This window comes from Carlito syrichta, unplaced genomic scaffold (assembly GCF_000164805.1).
Source record: "Carlito syrichta isolate Samal-C Ts95f unplaced genomic scaffold, Tarsius_syrichta-2.0.1 Scaffold305634, whole genome shotgun sequence".
In the NCBI taxonomy this organism is placed as follows: domain Eukaryota; kingdom Metazoa; phylum Chordata; class Mammalia; order Primates; family Tarsiidae; genus Carlito; species Carlito syrichta.
In genome coordinates this window covers 505,170-521,601 of record NW_007249730.1, presented here as the reverse complement: position 1 = coordinate 521,601, position 16,432 = coordinate 505,170, and the positions used below count along the sequence as shown (strand labels likewise).

At 35.6% G+C, this 16,432-nt stretch overlaps 1 protein-coding gene across 1 annotated transcript in view; it reads left to right on the top strand.

Annotated features, from left to right (window-relative positions):
* Positions 1 to 16,432, top strand: part of CPNE8 (copine 8) — a 208,391-nt gene that overhangs the window by 68,642 nt on the left and 123,317 nt on the right. The window contains exon 6 of the mRNA XM_008061880.2: positions 5,206 to 5,282. Coding sequence (XP_008060071.1) covers positions 5,206 to 5,282 — 77 coding nt within the window. The remainder of the gene's footprint in view (positions 1 to 5,205; positions 5,283 to 16,432) is intronic.

Genomic DNA, 16,432 nt, shown 5'->3' with positions numbered 1-16,432 from the left:
CTTTGAAAAAAAGCTCTATTCTAATAATGTTAAAATATGGCCAATTGTTTTTATTAAAATTCTAAATGAAATGGTTCTATGTTAAGTTTGACTTATCTCCAGAAAGCATATAGATGTGCTAACAACTGTTAAGAAAGTAGGAGTCACTACTAGAGGAAAGTACCATGTTCAATTATTAAAAATTATTACTGATTAGCAGACAGTACATAACATAAATAGGTCAAATCTTAGTATTTATACAGATGTGATTTTTATGAATTAATCAGATCCAAGGAAATCAGAAACATTTTCAGAGAGTACCAGCAATAATACATTAGCTGGTAATACCAACAATAAAATTTTCACAGATAGTATGAGTTTTTGTTTTTTTCAAATTTTTTTCACCACAATGGTTAAAATTTTGCCAAAGCAAGAAATGTTGTATCCTTTATTTTCTCTTGCTCTGATTGCCTTAGTATGAATGTACTAACATTAAGTTAAATGACCACAAAATGGGTAGAATCAATAGATTGAGGTAGACCATGACTCTATATTCTGAAGAAATCAAATGATTAACTCCTGAACCCAATTACTGTCCTATATTAAAAGTGAACTATCAAGAAACTTATTTAATGTCTTGAAATCTAAATTATCTATTATTGGGGAAATTATATTTTCAGATGCTTATTGATCATTTTATAAAACAGAAAAGTTATTTAAATATTATCTTCAGTAGCCCTGTTAGGAGAAAGATGCCACATTATTGAAAGCCTTGTGAAATTGCTTATGATGATAAATGATACATATTGATTACTTTATAACAGTACAGAAAGCAGAAATTTCCCTAACAGAATGCCTCTTGGTTCATCATACCATAATTTTCAAAATCTCATTATTTTATATATGTATTTATAGGTATACTAGTCAACACGTAAGATGAGTTGGTATATAAGATGCATTTTGATTTTATAATAGTTTTTGCCATAAGCATTTGTTTCAACAAACGTGTATTGACTGTGACTACAAAAGTGGTTTTGGAAAAGAAAATATATTATCTTATTTAGATATTTATAATATCTCCAGTATTGCAATCCATTAGCAAGTAATAAGTTTTGAGTATATAGCAATAGTCTTTTTAACTCAGAGGAGTAGAGAGGATGACGGAGGCATATATTATTAAATGTTTATCATGTTTCAAGCATCTATTCTAAGTGCTTTGTATAATTATCTACATATATTATCTTATTTAGTTTTCCTAATAACCTATGAGGTAGGTATAATTTATTATATCCACTTTATAGATTAGGAAACTGAGATATAGAGACATCAGTAAATGATTTAGTCTTGATATATACACAGACAGTATTGATCCTCATAATTCTCATTTTTAAGGAGTATGTTATACTACTTGGCAAAATAAGTGAATAAATGTATGTATGTATATGATCTTTTGAAACAATATATGGCAATCATTCATAATTGCACCTAGCAAGTAAACAAGCTAGCAAGCAGTAAAGCCAGTTGTTTTGCCGCAGAATAAACTTCCCTTTATATGTGTAGAATGACTAAAGCCCATAGTATTACCGTGATTTTAATGAATGTAGACAAGTAGAATGCTATCATATAAAATAAATGTAAAGGAAAGGAATTGACTCATAAATATTAGTACAAGTAATATAATAAAGAAATGCATTTGAAAGAATAAGAACATGTAAATAATTAGACAATCTCATGAAAGAGAGGAGAAATATAACCTATGTGTACACTAATTAGCTGAAATCTCATGGTGTAGAAAAGCTTCCTTGAATTTTGAGCTATATTTTAGAATTAAATCTAGATTAGGTAGTTATGGGATTAATTCAAACACACTCTCTCTAATTATCTGGTTAGTTACTTTGTAAAACTACCTGTGCAATGTGAAACTCATTATTGCTGTAATGTTTTTTATCATACTCTGTTTTCTCCTGTCTCCCCTACCTATCGTTGTTAAGTCTTTTGAATACCAGCATATTAAATTGATGGTAATATTTGGATGCTTATTAAGAGTATTGGAATGCATTCTAGGTACTAACAATATGGCTTCTGTACATTTAAAGAGATTCCAAAACTATGTTCTGTCAGTCTCTCCTTTAAACTATAAATAATTCACTCATTCAATAAGTATTTATTGATCTTATGACCGGTTAGGAGAGAACCCAATAGCTAAAATGACTGAATACATGGAAGCATTTCTCAACTGTCAGACACTCTGAGCTGGATTTGGTCTATGTGAGTATTAGAATTGTAAAAAGGTACCTAGATTAATTCCAAGAAATACTATTATGTCCTAATTATAATGATTCACAAACTGAAACACAACAGCAGAGAAAATAAAAATAAAGCAGTTCATATTATAGCTAGATATTTCCATCTTTGTCTGACCAAAATATTTTTAAAAACTCATTAAATTATACTATATTAATATTATTGTGTAAAACACATAGGAAATGTAAACCACTAGGACGGCTAAAAAATGGATTCAGTAGAACTTTCCAATACAATGAATAGTTGATAAATATTATATACTGACTTTTGCACTGTGAATAGTTAAATGTATTGTTTGATATACAAACAGAGACATAAAATAACCATATAAGTGTAAATATATGGGGAAAATGTGCAATAGAGATAATGTGCATACATTTAGTGCACGTTTTGTTGATTCAATTGTATTAATTTCCTTTATTGCTCAGCAATGATGATGTTCATGTGTTTTCTTTGCATTTGTTTGTATGATCCTATTGAAAATTTGTGTTTTGTTCTCTGGAGTTGTTCAGTACAGACGGCTTTTACTGAGACTTACTACTCCATTGGCCAAATTCACTTAATATGCACTATTTGCAGTTGCCCATTAATAGAAATATCCTTAGAAAAGAGTTCTAGAATCTCCCATGTGTGTTTTTTTGCTGCTAATTCAGAAGAATGATGTTACAATCCATATCTTTCAGTGTTTACCTCTATCCAGCTATCATGAGACTTAGAGAAACTTAGGCTTATTGAAACCTCATAAATATATTTGTAAAATGTTTTGACTGATAAAATATGACATTATTAAGGATATTTAATTTAAATATGTTAAGGCTTTTCCTTAACTTCTCCTTATGTACTTGGAAGCAAATTTAAAGTGATTTGCTGTTTCATTAATGTATAGCCATTTTGGCAGTCACCAAGATTCAGAGTTATTTTTTGTCTCTCATGTACAAGTACAGTTTTCACCAAATCCTGTCATTTTTCTTATTCCCTATCATTTGCTACAACCTCAGTTTGGGCCTTAACACTTTGCTTCTTGTGAACTAGTATAGCCTCTGATTGATCTGGCGTTCAGTTTTTTTCCTCACACTGTTCAGTCCATTCTGCAGACAGGCACTTGAATAATCTTCCAAATGCACTGTTCTAATGGTGTCACTGAATTGCTGAAAGGCTTCTGGTTACTTCTGATTATCTAAAGACAATGTTTTTTGTCTGGACTCTATAGTCTTGGCTCCTTGGCTCCATTTCTTCCCTTTCCTTGAGTCTCTCTCTTTTCTCATTACTCTCTTGCCTATAATGCTGATCTTTTCTCTGAGACTACAATGTCCAATTATCTTCTCTCCATGATTTAATCTGATTCCTACCTGGTTCTCAAGAAACAATTCCACTGGAAAAAATATTTCTCTGACTATTTTAGTCTATACAGGTCTTTTTTTTCGTCTTTTGAATTAGAGTACACCTCCTCCCTTTCTTTTATTAGTCATTGAATAACATAGTTTTTACTTTTGTGGCTTAATCAAGGCTTCTGTGTGACTGGGTCTCATTTCTCTCACTAGACCAGATATAGGCAGAGAGGCAGCATGGCAAGGCACAGTGTTTAAGTAAGTAAACCTTGAGTTTAGACTATTGGGTTTACATTGTAGCTGTGAGCAAGTTACACACTTTCTCTGTGCCTTAGTTCCCTTATCTGTAAAGTGGGGCCAATATTACTATTTCCTTAACCATGAACTGGTTTTTTGTTTTTTCATTTGAGAGTAGTCATTTCTCTGTAATACCACTGAACTAAGTACAATGCCTTGCATGCTTAATAATTAGTTGTGTTTATTGTATTAAGACTTTACACATTTTGTTTGGCATTAGTTCTCTGTCCATCCTTTTCAGGACTTTTTCTGGGCCAGTTTACTACACAAATTAGACAGATCATCTGCTGTTTCATTTAGGAAAAGAAAATTCTTTGAATGATATGCAAGCTAAACTAGAGGACTTGTGTCTCTTCCCGAAACATCTCCACATTATCTTGTCCTATATATCTAGATGGTGTTGAAACCCTTCTTTTGTGTGCATGTGAAATTGCATTGTATTTATGATTAAGTTCTCAGTGGCATATCAATCTAGAATCAGAACAACTGAATTAGTATTAGCTCTGCTGCTTACCGATTGCTTAGATCAGAGAAAATTCATCTCCTAATGTCTTAGTTTCTTTAAATGTACAAAGCAGTGTTAACATCATACCTCTCATTTTGCAGGGTTATTCTGAGTCTTGAAGATAAGAATCATATTGTTGTTATATTAATAAATATTGTAATATATTTACTTAACTCACGTTCGGGCACTTACTCTAGGCCAATATTAACTTTTGGAATAACTAATTTAACCCACAAAACAACTTTGTGAGGGAGAACTAATACATTTTAGAGAAGAGAAAACTGGACAGTTTAATTAATTGCCCATGATCCTAGGTAGTGAGTGGTGGTATTGGAATAGACAGTTGGCAGGATGGCTCTGAACCCTAGCTGTGGCCACTGCAATATACCACCTTTCTCTACAATTCCTTAGGTACTCCTATGTGATGCCTTGATTTGTCTCTTCAGCTACCAGTAGTAGTTTCAGAGATATTCAAAGTCAAAACAATTGTGCAGTCAAAACCTAAAAAATTTAGGGGGTTTTTATTTTAGCTTTAAACATAACAAGAATATAAATGCAATTCCTGAAAACTCAAAATAACAAACTTGCTCTGTGGTTAAAAGCACAAAATTCTATGCAAACGTACATGAAAGTTAGATGCTAAAAATAATGTATATTGAGATTATTTTATTCTTGGAAGTTAAAAAATATAGTATTTCAGAAGTGAAAACAATGCAAATGTGTGATGTACAAAATATACACTGTAAAGATAGTTTGGGAATTTATGAGCTTTAATCCTTTTCTCTATTTTAGGACTTTCTGGGACAAGTGTTTTGTACGTTGGGGGAGATTGTTGGTTCACAGGGAAGTCGCCTGGAGAAACCAATAGTGTAAGTACTTTTTGACGCAGATAATGAAATATTAACCATTCAGTTTCTATTTTGGTAGTTTGGAATTGATGAATGCATGGTTGTAGCTCAAAAGTGGATTTTAAAATCTCATTTAAGTTTTTTCTTTCGGCAAATAATTGTGACTTATTTATAAAGCATAACTTTTATTTCACCTGTCATATGCCATACTAAAAAATGTTTACAGGATGAAATGAGAAGATTTAAACAATTAAATGTATTGTTTTCCTTTTTGTTGTTTTATTAATTATTAGACAGTAGCTTTTGAAAAAGGCATTTTTATTCTTTAGGAATACATGCAGTACCATTGTTTGTACCATGTATTTAATAAATACATTTTTGTTTATTGAGATTTTGATAATTTTTACCACAAGTGGTCTGTAGTTAAAAAGTAAGTGTGGAAATATTGAGAGAAGGCAATCAATAAGAATTACATCTGCCATCTTCACCTTCAATTACGAGGATCATGCTTAATATTCACATCAATTGCATGAGATGATTCTATTTTCTCCAGTTCTAATAAGGCAGGAAACAAATTCTAGAAAATTTTCTTGCCTTGTCTCTCCCTTTCCTCTTTCTTTCCCCTTTCTAGTCTTGATTATTTGGATTGACTTAATTGTTTTTAAAAATCAGAAGATCAGCTGGGCTCAGTGGCTCAGCCTGTAATCCCGCGCTTTGGGAGGCTGAGGTGAGTGGATTGCCTGAGCCCACGGGTTTGAGACCCGCCTGGGCAATTGGCGAGACCTCATCTCTACAGTAAATCAAAAAATTAGCTGGGCGTGGTAGCGTGCGCCTGTAATTCTGGCTACTTGGAAGGCTGAGGCGGAAGGATCACTGGAGCCCAGCAGGTTGAAGCTGCGGTGGCCGGGAGCGGCCACTGCACTCCAGTCTGGGCGACAGAGTGAGACCCCAACTCAAAAAAACAAAAAAAATTTTAAAAATTTAAAAAATTAAAAAATCAGAAGATCTAGGAAGAATAGTTTGACAATTTCAGAGCTAACAACAGTGTCAAAAGTGTGTTTAGGGCTATGCAAGAACTTCTTAGGCTAATAAAAAGTTTATGAAATTTCTTTTTATTTAACTTGATTTTTAAAAGAAAATTATTACAGAATGCCAGTTTAAAATCTTTCAAATATCAACTACCCTTTAAACATTCTTTTCATGTATAAATTGTTTTCACATTATTATAGAACTTGGAAGCTTATTGCTAAAATATATTTATGCTCACTTTAATAAGTAGTGAGAAATCTGTAAAGCAAATGCAAATATTTTATTAAGTATATATAATTCTTTATTTCATTTTCTAGTCTAGTGACTGGAGCCTACAGGAATTTCTAGCAGATTACTAAATAGCTTTTAAAAAAAGATTCAATAATACATGCAATGCCATCTTAGAGATGCAATAAGATTCTTAAAGAGAAGACAAAAGCAATTAAAATATAGAATTTTCATTTCAGAGCAACACAAAAGAGATGTTTTAAGTGAACTGGTACTCATTTTTAAATTGGCAGTTGAGAAACTGCTAGGGGAAGGAGGGGCATACCTCATCAACAAAGGTACCTGCATAATCAACGTTTGTATACTTAACCCTGAATTGTACCCCACATCTTTATAATTTAAAATAATGAGGAAAAAAAAGAACAAAATTTGTCATTTTATTAGGTATTTTTGTCTTGTGTTATTTTCTCCATAAAAGAAAATCATAATTCTAATTTCAGAAAACAAATTATAAATATTTTTTCCAGTGGAAAATCATATTTATATTAGTCTTGAAACATGTTAAAAATCCAATATTATTATATCAGTTGTGGTATGTGGTGAATAGAACATAACGTAAGATAGGGGCTGAGCATGGTGGCTCAACCTGTAATCCCAGCACTTGAGGAGGCTGAGGCGAGAGGACTGCCTGAACCCAGGGATTCGAGACCAGCCTGGGCAACTTGGTGAGACCTCCTCTCTACAAGAAATCACAAAAACTAGCCAAGTGTGGTGGTGTGCATATGTAGTTCCAGCTACTTGGAAGGCTGAGGTGGAAGGATCACCTAAGTCCAGCAGGTCAAGGCTGCGGTGGTTGTGAGCATGCCACTGTATTCCTCCAGCCTGGGCAACAAGAGTGAGACTCCAACTCAAAAACAAACAGCATGAGATATGGTCCCTGTTCAGCTGATTCAACAATTCCCACTAGACAAGACCAACAAAAACAAATTCATGCTAAGAGGGGAAGATACCTAGAATAATGATTGACAGAATATAAAAGTTTTGGAGACTGCTGGTGGTTGAGTCATTATATTTTTATTTAATCAGAAAGGATGAGATAGCCTTTAGATTTATCTTAGCTTTTGCTGAGGATGGGGTAGAATAATGAGACAAAGCCCTGGAAACCAATTGGTACAATACAGAACTAAAATAACTAAATGCCGTGCTTCACCTGTAGAGTATTTCGAAATTTAGACAACTTTATTGCCTCTTCTTTTTCTCCTTCTTTCCCTTAACTAGTCCTGATTATTTGGACTGACTTAATTGTTTATTAAAATCAGAGAATTTAGAAAGGCCTTTATAACATTCTTATTGAAAAAGGTACAACTCATTCAATTTTCTCAGTATATGTAACTTCTCTTTTATTCAGTCTTTGACCTTACTGGACAATCTTATCAGGCAAATAAACATTAAGATAGGGTTTAAAGGTAGGTTTATTGTTTGAGAGGGGGAGATTCTTAGATTTTTCTAAGAAATCTTAGCTGGGCAAGTTTTAGTAAAAAGTGGGTAATGAAACGTAGAGCTTGATTGTAAACATAGATCTTGGGTGTAGTAAAGAGATTGTTCACAAAAGAAATGAGCAAAGAGACAAAACTATAGAAATTGCAGCATGATGGCAATTAAATTCATTAAACATGGAAAAATTAGATTACATACTTAAGCAGAAAAGAGGAAAGAGATGAGAGCGGGAACTCAAATAAGAGAGATTAATAAAAAATGTGAGAATAAAATTGAATGTAATTGGTTTGCTAATAGAAGGATAATTTGGTTTATTAATTGAAACATTTGGTGATACGTACTGTCTGTCATCTGAGCAGTTGGTCCAACCCAGGTAAATATTGGACAGGAAAATACATTTTGCAGTCACCCATCTTCTTGCTTGAGAAAATATTGGCTTTTGTGAAAAAACTCTAGCTGTGACAGAAGCATGACATCTAGAGAAGGAACATGTAAATTGAAGAACAAGGTCCACTGGACTAGTGTGATGTTCAAATGTTTTGAGAGAAGATGCAGCTTTATGCAAATAGTATTTTACTCCCTTTACCTCAACCTCAAATGGAAAGCAATCAGAACCATATATACTTTTTGTTTGAGAAAGGCCATTTGGGTTGAGGAAGAGTTAAAGGATATTTTCATGGAAGCTTCATTTCCTGTAATGTCCAAGTAGACCTTCAAAGCAACTAGTCTGTTCCATGGATTTTGTTAGATTATACACTCATCCTTGCTAGCTCCTGCCCAGTCTTATCCTCTTCCGTGTACTTTACTTTTTTCCTGAATCAGTATAATGGACAAAAGATGGAGAGATAGGGGAGGGTTGGAAGATAAGAGATCTTTCAGTGGAAGAGGGAATGGCTTTGAAACCAGAGAGAATATTGGAGATGATGCAGGGTCGGGGAATGTTTTCTTCTCTGACAGGATGCTTGGTGACAAACACAACTTCTGCGACTCCATGTTTTATCACGTAATATATACAAATAGTAAAATTTATGAAGACACGAAAGAAATTATGACGATCACATTGCGGAAATAATAGGTATTTAGATCTTACATCTGTTCTTTATTCCTTGTTTTCCCTCACCCCCCAGCTCCTACCCCATTAGGGTCCTGCTATGCGAACCTATCCTAGTCAGGCTTTAGTTATCTAGTGAAAGATAACATTGTAGGACGGCCACTCAATATCCTACTGTTTCTCGTGGTCTGTTCTTCATGACTGGAGACAGAAGTATAATATGCACACTCTTCTGCTGGCTGCAGCCACTACTTTTTGCAATCTTGTTAAGGAGTTGGGTGTTTTTCCTTATCTGAATGGGACAAGAAGGCAGGAACTGGTGTATAGGCTTCTGAATTGCAGCACAGGACACTTCCTGAGGCAGATAATCCACTCACAATGAATGCAAAATTGATTCATCATGAATTTTAAAAGTCTCCCTGTGCCCCAAATGTTATGTATCTTAAATAGCATTATCCAAGTAGCTCTTATTTACTAATTTGTTTTAGATTAGAAATTTATTTTCCAATTAGTTTCCCATTTATATTCTAAGTTATTCAAAATATTCCCTGGTTTTCTTTCTTTTAAATGACCTAATTTAAATTATTTTCTGACAAGATATTCAGATTAATTTCTTCTAGCTTTCTAATTGCAGTTGTGTTATAATATCTCCTCATAGGTAGTCTTTCAAAAATAATAACTGTAAAATTGGGGTATTTAAAGGAGGAAAATTTTAAAATATTGATTATTAATCAAGGCTTTGACAACTGTTAGGTTTACAAAGGAAAAAAATATTTTCTTGTATGTAGCTTCTTGCCCCACTAATTGATCAGAATTTGAATTTAAATTTAAGTCTTTTTAAATTTTTGTGCTTTGGTTATTGCCATTTTGAAAATTAGATTTTCTCATTTTATTATGAGAATAAAAAGTATTATTTTAAAATATCTTATTTGAACTAAGGTGAAATGATTTTAAATTTATGTTCAGGAATTTTTAATTTACTTTTTAATAGCAGCTTAAGATTTTTATAATTTTCAACAGTCTGTCCTGCTGGATTGAAATTTTGAGCCAGCACATTTCTCATATTTCAATTCCATCCTACACTTTTGGACTTTTCCCTGAACCCTTCTAAAATGAGTCTTGTGCTGCTTAATTTGACTGCAACATTTATTGTGCCTTCCTATGACTCATCGGCTTCTCTCTTTAGATTGTCTCACTATTATTTAGCATTATACCCACTCAGCAGTGTGTTTTTTTTTTTTCATGTTCTGAGATTGTATCCAATTTTCTGCATGATGCTGTCAAAGAGTATTACATCTTCTATCTTTAGGGATCTCAGTGATGGATTCAGCAAAGCCTTCCAAAATGCTGGAATCAGCACCAGTTTAAGAAGATTGTCATTCTCTCCTCTTGGAGGAAAGCATTTATTATGTTCATCAAGTAATAGACTTATTTGTTCCTGTTAGTTTCAGCTAGAGACATGACTGATTCTGTATAAAAGGATGGAGCAAGAAAGCAGGAAGTGGTAATGATTAGAAATTAGGTTCTTACTCTAGAGAAGCAGCAACCCCCAGCCTTTTTTTTTTTTTTTTAGCCAAAACATTAGTACTAGTAGCTGTTTTGACTAAAGTAGGTTCAGGAGGGCATAGGCTGTGTTCTCTGTTGACTGGCAATAGCAGCTTTTTATCTAGGCAGTTGGTAGTGGGTAGAGGATGAAGATAGAGTTCCTAGATGGACAAGTGATTGTCTTAACAGTTGTCAAGAGGTAGGGATTCAGAGGCAAGTGATTTGGAAGACCAATAGACAATTGTCTGATGGACATGGGGATCCTAACTGTGACACAGAGTTCAAGGACAGAGCCAGATAGGTGCTAAAGCTCAACAAGAGAAATGTGGGGAAAGAAACAAGATAGAAAGAAAGCTCTAGAATAAGAAAGAAGATCCAAATAAAATAATAGGGCTTGAGAGGACTTCAGTGTGAGTCTTAAAGGGTTGCCTTAAAGATCTGACTCAAATATGGTCTTTTCCTAAAAGTTGAGTCCTGACTGTGAATGCCCATAGAAATCAAATGTCAGTGTGAGAAGGAAGAGGAGAAGGAAGAAACATAAGAGAATGGGTAATCTTAAAGATGAGAAACATAAAAACTTACAATAAAACAGGGCATGTCTTTAGTCTATCATATTCAGTGATCTATCACAGAAACAAAGAACTGAGTACCTCATGCTCTCACTCATAAGTGAACCTTGGACATCTATCATAATACTACAAAAAAGGGATTGCAGTAGTGGGACACTACCAGAGGAGGGGGAATGCACATAATATCAATAAGGATGTCTGATCCCAATCCAGGTGAAGTGAGATCCAATGGGAGGTCCAGAACATCACCTTTACCTAAACCACTTATGTATGTCATCCTGACTTGTACCCCACAACTTTAGAATAAAATTAAATTAGATTTTTTAAAAAGGAGTAAAATAAGTAATCAACTTTAACAGAAATTTTGGCCCTCAAAGTCATCTTTACTTTGTTAACAACCTGCAAGTTAGATTGATATTGTTATACTACTAATTTACTTTAGTGGAAAGAATATTGGGCTGGAAGCTGAAGATGGTGTGTTTAGTCCTATCTCTGTTACTAGATTGTTATATAATATTAAAACATTTTTGCATCTAACTTATCTTTTTACATCTGTGGGTCAAATTTGTAACATACGTAATTTGGTCTAGAGATAAATAAATAGCCACTATAGTGGAGATGATAATGCATCAACTTTGGGGACAGTCAGACCTGAGTTTCACAATTTGTTAGGTGAGTATTTTGGACAAATTGTTTTAAGTGCCTGAGCTCCAGTTTTCTCATCTGAAATATCTGAATAATACATTAAGAATATTGTTGGAGTTCTGGTAAGATGGCGATGGCATAGGTGGAATTGTGAGATTCTCTGAATGTGAGTTCCCAAAAAGACTTACTTTTCTTTCCCCACCCCCCTGCCCACCGCCAGCCACACTGGTCTGAGACCCGGGGACCCTCGGTCCCATGCAGGGCTGGATATTGCAACCCCTGACTACTGCTGCTCCATTATATGTGACTCCTGCCCATGCGGGAGTATTGGGTCTCAGCTCCCTCCCTGGTTACATCATCTTACCCAGCACCAAGCCGCCAGTCACTCAGGGAGGCTCTGGGCATCTGCCCCTCAGAGATACTGGTTCCATTTCTGGCTGAAGTACCCTGTGAGGGGCCCAGGCCACTCTCACCACTTACCGCCTGCCCTTTGGAGCTTTGGAGCTCTGGAGCTCTGGGTCCACTCTGGCTGAGGCACTCAGCGCGTGACTCCATGCTTGTGTAAGGGAATAGCATATCTTAAGGAGGTGCTGATCGGAGGATCTCAGCTCCAGAGGAGGGAACTCCTGACCTCCTCCTCCACCCCAGCCCGCTGGTGGCACCCAGTGCCCAGCTGTACAGCTGATCCCCAGTGCCTCCCATGCCACCACAGTCCATCACAGTGGATTGCCCAGGGACCCAGACCAGCGGAGAGAAAGGATCCACGAAAGAGAAACTGCCACCTTGGCCATTGTCCAGGCAGAGACTTGCATTGCCCCGCCCACTTATGAGCAGCATCCATCTTGGTTCCTAAGGTAATGTCACAAAACAGGAGACAAAGCCTCTCCCCTATGCTGAATCAAACAAAGACAACTAAGCGTCACAGACCTCCCAGGCAGCAGGCTAAAAGAACAAAGCCAAGCTGCGAGTAAATCTAGCTGTTTGCAATAAAACAAAGGGGAGAGGCTGTAGATGAGAGCTGAAGAGACTTTAGACACTCAGGAAATATTCCAGAGCTAGTCTGATTTCTTATTTTGACTTTTGATTTTAGCATTTTGACTGTTTGTTTTGCTCACTTTTGTTTGCTTTTTGACTTACACTGTTTGTGTTAGGCAAAATGCATCAAAAGGCATGATTTTCTTGATCTGTCTTTGTGTAGCTACCAGTATTCTTTAGGGAATTTTGCTTGCATGTGTTTTTCACTTCTCTCCAGCCTTGTGTCTCTTTTTCACCTGTTAGTTGGTATGTATGTCTGTTTTCCCTCTCACTCTTCTCTCTTTCTAACTTCCTATTGATCCGCCTTTCCTCCATTATTTTCCTCTTTTGTACCTCCTTTAGTTTCAGGGACCAAACCTACATACCGCTGCCACAGAGAGATTGTAAGGCAGTGGGAAATAGGTTCCAGTGGGCTCACACAGTGGTTGGTGGAAGCTGGAATCAGCATATAGATTCTGAATCACAGCTTCCCCCTCAATTAAACCACAAAACTGTAAAAAGTACAGCCCACAGCCCACACTTAAAAGTGGACAAAGCTAGAGGACCCTCATAAGGAAGAACAGGAGATTGCACAAGCAAAGCAAAAGCAACCCCACCTTCCCTGAAAAACAGAATTAAAGAAGGGGAGGGAAAGAGGGAGAGAGAGAAAAATCTACACAAATGAAGAAAAACCAAAAGAAGAATATGGGTCTCTTCCATACCCCTGAGATGGCAGACACTGAGAAAACTGACGTCAGAATGCAAACAATGAAGAGCCCCCAGAATGACTGGTCTCAAACTACAAACCTAGATATCAAGACATTAATGGAGAGATTAAAAAGAATCGAGGAGAGACAAGAAGAAACTAGGAAGGAGCTGATAACTGAGATAACAGTAATAAATACTACTGTGAATGAAATAAATAACAAACGGATAAGTATGGAAAGCAGAATTAGCCAAGCAGAAGAAAGAACCTCAGAGCTTGAGGACCAAAATATAGAACTAACTCAAACTGTTAAAAACAGAAAAAAAGCTAAAAAAGACAGAACGCAACCTTTAAGAGATGAGCAATTACTTCAAGAGACTGAACTTAAGAGTAATTGGCCTACTTGAGGCAGAAAGAGAGACAGAGACCACACTGGAACAAACTTTCCATGAGATCATTCAAGAAAACTTCCCTTATCTAATCAGTGATGCAAAAATTCAAACACAAGAGATTCAGAGAACCCCTGCAAGACAACAAATGAGAAGACCAACTTCTAGATACATAATAATTCACCTAAACAAAGTAGTTATAAAAGAAAAAATCCTAAAGGCAGCAAGAGAAAAAGGCCAGATCACCTACCATGGAAGACCAATTAGAATAGCAGCAGGTTTATATACAGAAACCCTTCAGCCTAGGAGAGCTTGGAGCCCTATCTTCAATGTCCTAAAAGATAAACAATTTCAACCAAGAATAACCTACTCAGTCAAGTTAAGCTTCATCAGCGAGGGAGAATTAAAATCTTTGCCAGATATCCAATCCTTAAGAACTTACGCTGCCACCAGACCACCTCTACATGAAACACTTAAAGTACTAAACACAGAAGAAAAGGAAAAAAGAACAACGTTCTTCACAAGAGTACCGGAAAAAGAATAAAATACACATGAACCAACCCCAAAACCAAAAGAAAGACAAAAAACTAAGTGGAAGAACAAGAACTCTATAAGAACTCTATGATAAGGCAAACTTTCACATTTCAATAATTAGCCTGAATGTGAATGGGCTAAATGCACCACTGAAAAGACATAGAATAGGAAAATAGATAAAATACCACCAGTCAACACTATACTGCCTTCAAGAGACCCATCTCACTAGAAAGGACAGGCACAGACTCAAAGTAAGAGGATGGGAAACAAATTTTCAGGTGAATAGAACACAAAAGAAAGGAGGAGTCACGATCCTAATTTCAGACAAAAAACCATTTAAGCTATCAAAAATTAAAAAAGATACAGAGGGCCACTACATAATATAAAAGGTTCACTCCATCAACAAGAAATATGTATCCTAAACATATATGGACCCAACATAGGAGTGCCAACTTTCATAAAACAGCTTCTAGGAAAACTAAAGAAAGTTATTGACTCTAACACCATCATAACTGGGGACTTTAATATCCCACTCACAACCCTAGACAGATCATCAAGACAAAAAAATCAGCAATGAAATCTGGAACCTCAATGTGACTCTTGACCAAATGGACTTAATCAATACCTACAGAACCCTCCATCCAAAGACCACAGAATACACATTCTACTCATCATCGCATGGAACGTATTCTAAGATTGACCACATACTTGGCCATAAATCAAGCATAAGCAAATTTAAAAGGACTGAAATTTTACCATACACCTTCTCGGAACACAGTGGAATAAAAATAAATATTAACACCAACAGGATCCCCCCAAAACCCACAAAGACATGTACACTAAACAGCATGATGCTAAACAACTCCTGGGTCAATGATGAAATCAAAACAGAGATCAAAAGATACCTGGAAACAAATGAAAATGAAGAAACATCTTACTAAAATCTCTGGATGCCATGAAAGCTGCAGTAAGAGGGGAATTTATATCCCTACAAATGCACAAGAAGAAAATGGAAGGATCACAAATTAACAGCCTTACAAGCCACCCAAGGAAGCTGGAAAAGCAAGACCACAAAAACCCTAATTTCAGCAGAAGAATGCAGATCACCAAAATAAAAACCCAAATCCAGGACATAGAAGACAAAAAGATAATACAAAAAAATCAATGAAACAAAAAGCTGGTTCTTCAAAAGGATAAACAAGATCGATGGTCCCCCAGCTAGACTGACCAAAAAAAAGAGAGAGAAAACCCAAATAAGCACAATCAGAAACACAAAAGATGAAGTCACATCTGACCCTGAAAAAATACAAAAGATCATTAGAGACTACTATGTACACTTGTATGGAAACAAACTTGAAAACCTTAAGGAAATGGAGGACTTTCTGTCATCACACAAACTGCCTAGGTTGAAACAAGAAGAAACTGAGACCCTAAATAGATCAATAACAATCAAGGAAATTGACTATGTAATAAGAAAACTACCTACAAAAAAAGCCCTGGACCAGATGGCTTTCCAGCAGAATTCTACAAGACATTTGAGGAGGAGCTGATACCAATCCTATTGAAGGCATTCCAGGTGATTGAGAACGATGGAACTCTCCCCAAATCATTTTACGAAGCTAACATCACATCGATACCTAAGCCAGGTAAAGACCTAACAAAGAAAGAGAACTACAGGCCAATATCTTTGATGAACATAGATGCTAAAATTCTCAACAAGATCCTAGCAAACCGGATTCAGCATTACATCTCAAAAATCATCCATCATGACCAAGTAGGCTTCATTCCTGGGATGCAAGGCTGGTTCAACATTCGTAAAACCATAAATGTAATTAAATACATCAACAGATGTCAAAACAAAAACCACATGATAATATCTTTTAGATGTAGATAAAGCTTTTGATAAAATCCAGCAACCCCTTCTTGATAAAAACCCTCGAAATCTAGGCATATGGGGAACATAG